General features: G+C 40.2%; 1 protein-coding gene across 3 annotated transcripts in view; it reads right to left on the bottom strand.

Moving 5' to 3' along the window:
- LOC125029574 (transcriptional protein SWT1-like) overlaps window positions 1–2,500 on the bottom strand; it is a 7,093-nt gene that overhangs the window by 1,536 nt on the left and 3,057 nt on the right. For all 3 annotated transcript variants that reach the window (XM_047619542.1, XM_047619543.1, XM_047619544.1), the window contains exons 2-3: window positions 978–2,500; window positions 1–679 (exon numbers count right to left, since the gene is read on the bottom strand). The exon at window positions 1–679 is cut by the window's left edge and continues 241 nt beyond it; the exon at window positions 978–2,500 is cut by the window's right edge. In XM_047619542.1, the coding sequence (XP_047475498.1) occupies window positions 1–679; window positions 978–2,500 (2,202 nt within the window). The remainder of the gene's footprint in view (window positions 680–977) is intronic.

Raw genomic sequence — 2,500 nt, 5'->3', positions numbered from 1 at the left:
CATTTCTTTTGAGAATCTTGATGTCCTCCTCCTCCTTGATGTTTGCTTTCAGTGTCAACCGGATCTTCTTCATGAGGTTCTGCAAGTCCCTGGGGAACTTCTCAATCATCACAGCAAGCCAGTGCTTGTCCCAGCAAAAGAATATCTCCTGCAGTGTCCATGGTGGTTTGTGGATCACAATTGACAACCAAATGTCTCCATATGCCTCAATCATGATGTGCTCCAGGATCTGTCCAAGAGTTGCATGCAAGGATTCTATGATGTCTCCCAAGTGTCTGGAGTTATCAAGACTCAGGCGATTTTCAGTGGGATGTTTTGGTGTCCTCTGTTTATGAGATGCCCTGCTGGCAGACAATCTCGCTTGCTTCACTGGTAAGGGACTCTCTAGATCTTCATCCTGGCTTATCCGATTGCTTGGAGGGCAACCATACTCTTCTAAGATTTGCACATCATTGTCTGGCATGCCTAATACTTCAAGCTGTTGTGAATCCTCCTCAATATTATTGCACTTGTTGCTTGCTGTCTCTTCCAGTTTGATTCTGAGATCACGCACACCAATGGAGGAGATGTTGGACATCAAGGCTTTGTTTCGCAAATTGATGTCATTGGACAGAAGGCAGACAGCTAGCCCATCCTTCTTCATGAGCAAACAGCAGTCACGGATGAGGTCATCTCCACTCTGGAAAAAATACATAATTACTCAGTGTTTCACAAATACTAATTAATATACTTATCTTCAAGTTTCCTTTATTTCTTTTTTTTTGTTACTAGACTACCCTTCTTCCTGCAAGATACCAGTTGAAGTCTTGCTTTTTCATTTGTTGATTTCATAATCAAAATGAGGATATAGAAAACAATACTAGCTCTTGATAACATACTTATGCTACTCTTTTACTACTGGACACTAAAATAACAGGCAAGAATCTCTACTGTTCCCCCAAACCTACTGGAGTTATTAACATCTACATTGTACTCACTGCTCGTGGGTTGTTGGATAATGTTTCCAAGTAAATATCATAGCTCTGGCCCTGCACTCTAGGGTCTTTTGCCTCAAAATGACGGTTGCACCATGATATGGCAGATTGACATGCTCTACCAATGGCTTCATTCTTCTTCAGGCCATCCATTTCTTGAAGTGCTGTGTAAGGAATTACAATTACAGTGTCTTGCCCTTCAATTGCTCTTCCTTTCAAGCTGTTCAGAAACTCCTTGTCTTTGATGAGGACATTTGTATCGACCACAACATACAGGGACGTTGAGCTGCTGTCTATTTTGGAGGTCAACAGTTGACTTACACCCTGGTGTCTGGAGTGGCTGATAGACCCTCGAAAATTGGCAATCTCTGAGATGATCTCCTGTTCCTCCACTTCCATGTGGACTACCTCATCTGAGTCCTTTGTTGACACTCGTTCCTCCTTATGTCGTGACTTCCTTTTGTCTGATGTAGGTTCAGATGAAGTGTCAATGTCAGGCTTCTTTGATCCAGAGCGATATTTGTCCCTCCTCCTTCTCCTGTGTCTTCTATCATCAGTTCTTTCATCAAATGAGTTGTACTTTGAATCATCAGTTCTGGTCTCAGTGGCTAAAGAAGTTGGTGTGCTCTCTTTGGGAGATGAGGCTGGTGAGCCTATAGAGTAGGCTGGAGGTTTTTCAAATGAAACACTTGGTTCATTATCAAGCTCTTCTATTTTCTGTTCATTATCAAGCTCTTCTATTTTCTCCTTGACTAATGGTTCACTTTCAATTTTGTTTGGTGTGCTGCGAATGTCATTTTTCTTCATAACAGATTTCACATTTTTACTCTCTCTTTTCAAGGTACTATCACTCTTCAAGCCAATTTGTTTGGAATCTGAACCATGAGACTCTGTTAACTCTAATGGATACTGTGAACATTCCTTTAAAGTTTTAATTCTGCTATCAATATCTTTTTGCAAAGATTCAAATATATCTATGGTATCTGAAGCCTTACTATTATCATCTTTTGAAGTTTTCTTTGTAACATCCTTAGCAACTTGAGCTTTCTGTAAACCTACAAGCCTTCTCCTTGCTTTAACAACTTTTCTTTCTCTTTTTTCAAACTCCTTCCGTATTTCATCTTTTTCCTTCTCAGCACTTGTTCTGGAACTTTCATCTGACTTCTTTTCAAGTTTTGCCTTTGCATCATCATTTGTATTTAATTCTGTTTCTTTGATTCGCCTGAAAGCTCTTACAATTTTTGAATCCAAACTGCTTACAAAATCTTCTGTTTTAAGTTTGGAATCTGTCTTTTCTTCTGCCTTCTTTGAAGAATCCCCTGTCTTCTTTGACCAGATGGATCTCTCAGCAATCTTCCTAGCATGTAGCAACATAGGATGAAGGTGTGTGCTTTCTTTCTTGGGTTTGGACTGGCTTCCTTCTTGCTTGGCTGCACCTTCACCAAACGTCTTTGATTTTATGACAAATTTAACAGCTTCTCTGTTAGCCAAAGGCACTGGTTTACATTCCTTTGATGCGTCAATCT

This window comes from Penaeus chinensis, chromosome 10 (genome assembly GCF_019202785.1).
Source record: "Penaeus chinensis breed Huanghai No. 1 chromosome 10, ASM1920278v2, whole genome shotgun sequence".
Classification (NCBI taxonomy): domain Eukaryota; kingdom Metazoa; phylum Arthropoda; class Malacostraca; order Decapoda; family Penaeidae; genus Penaeus; species Penaeus chinensis.
Note: the sequence above shows the minus strand (reverse complement) of the source record. Positions and strands in the feature narration are given on the sequence as shown.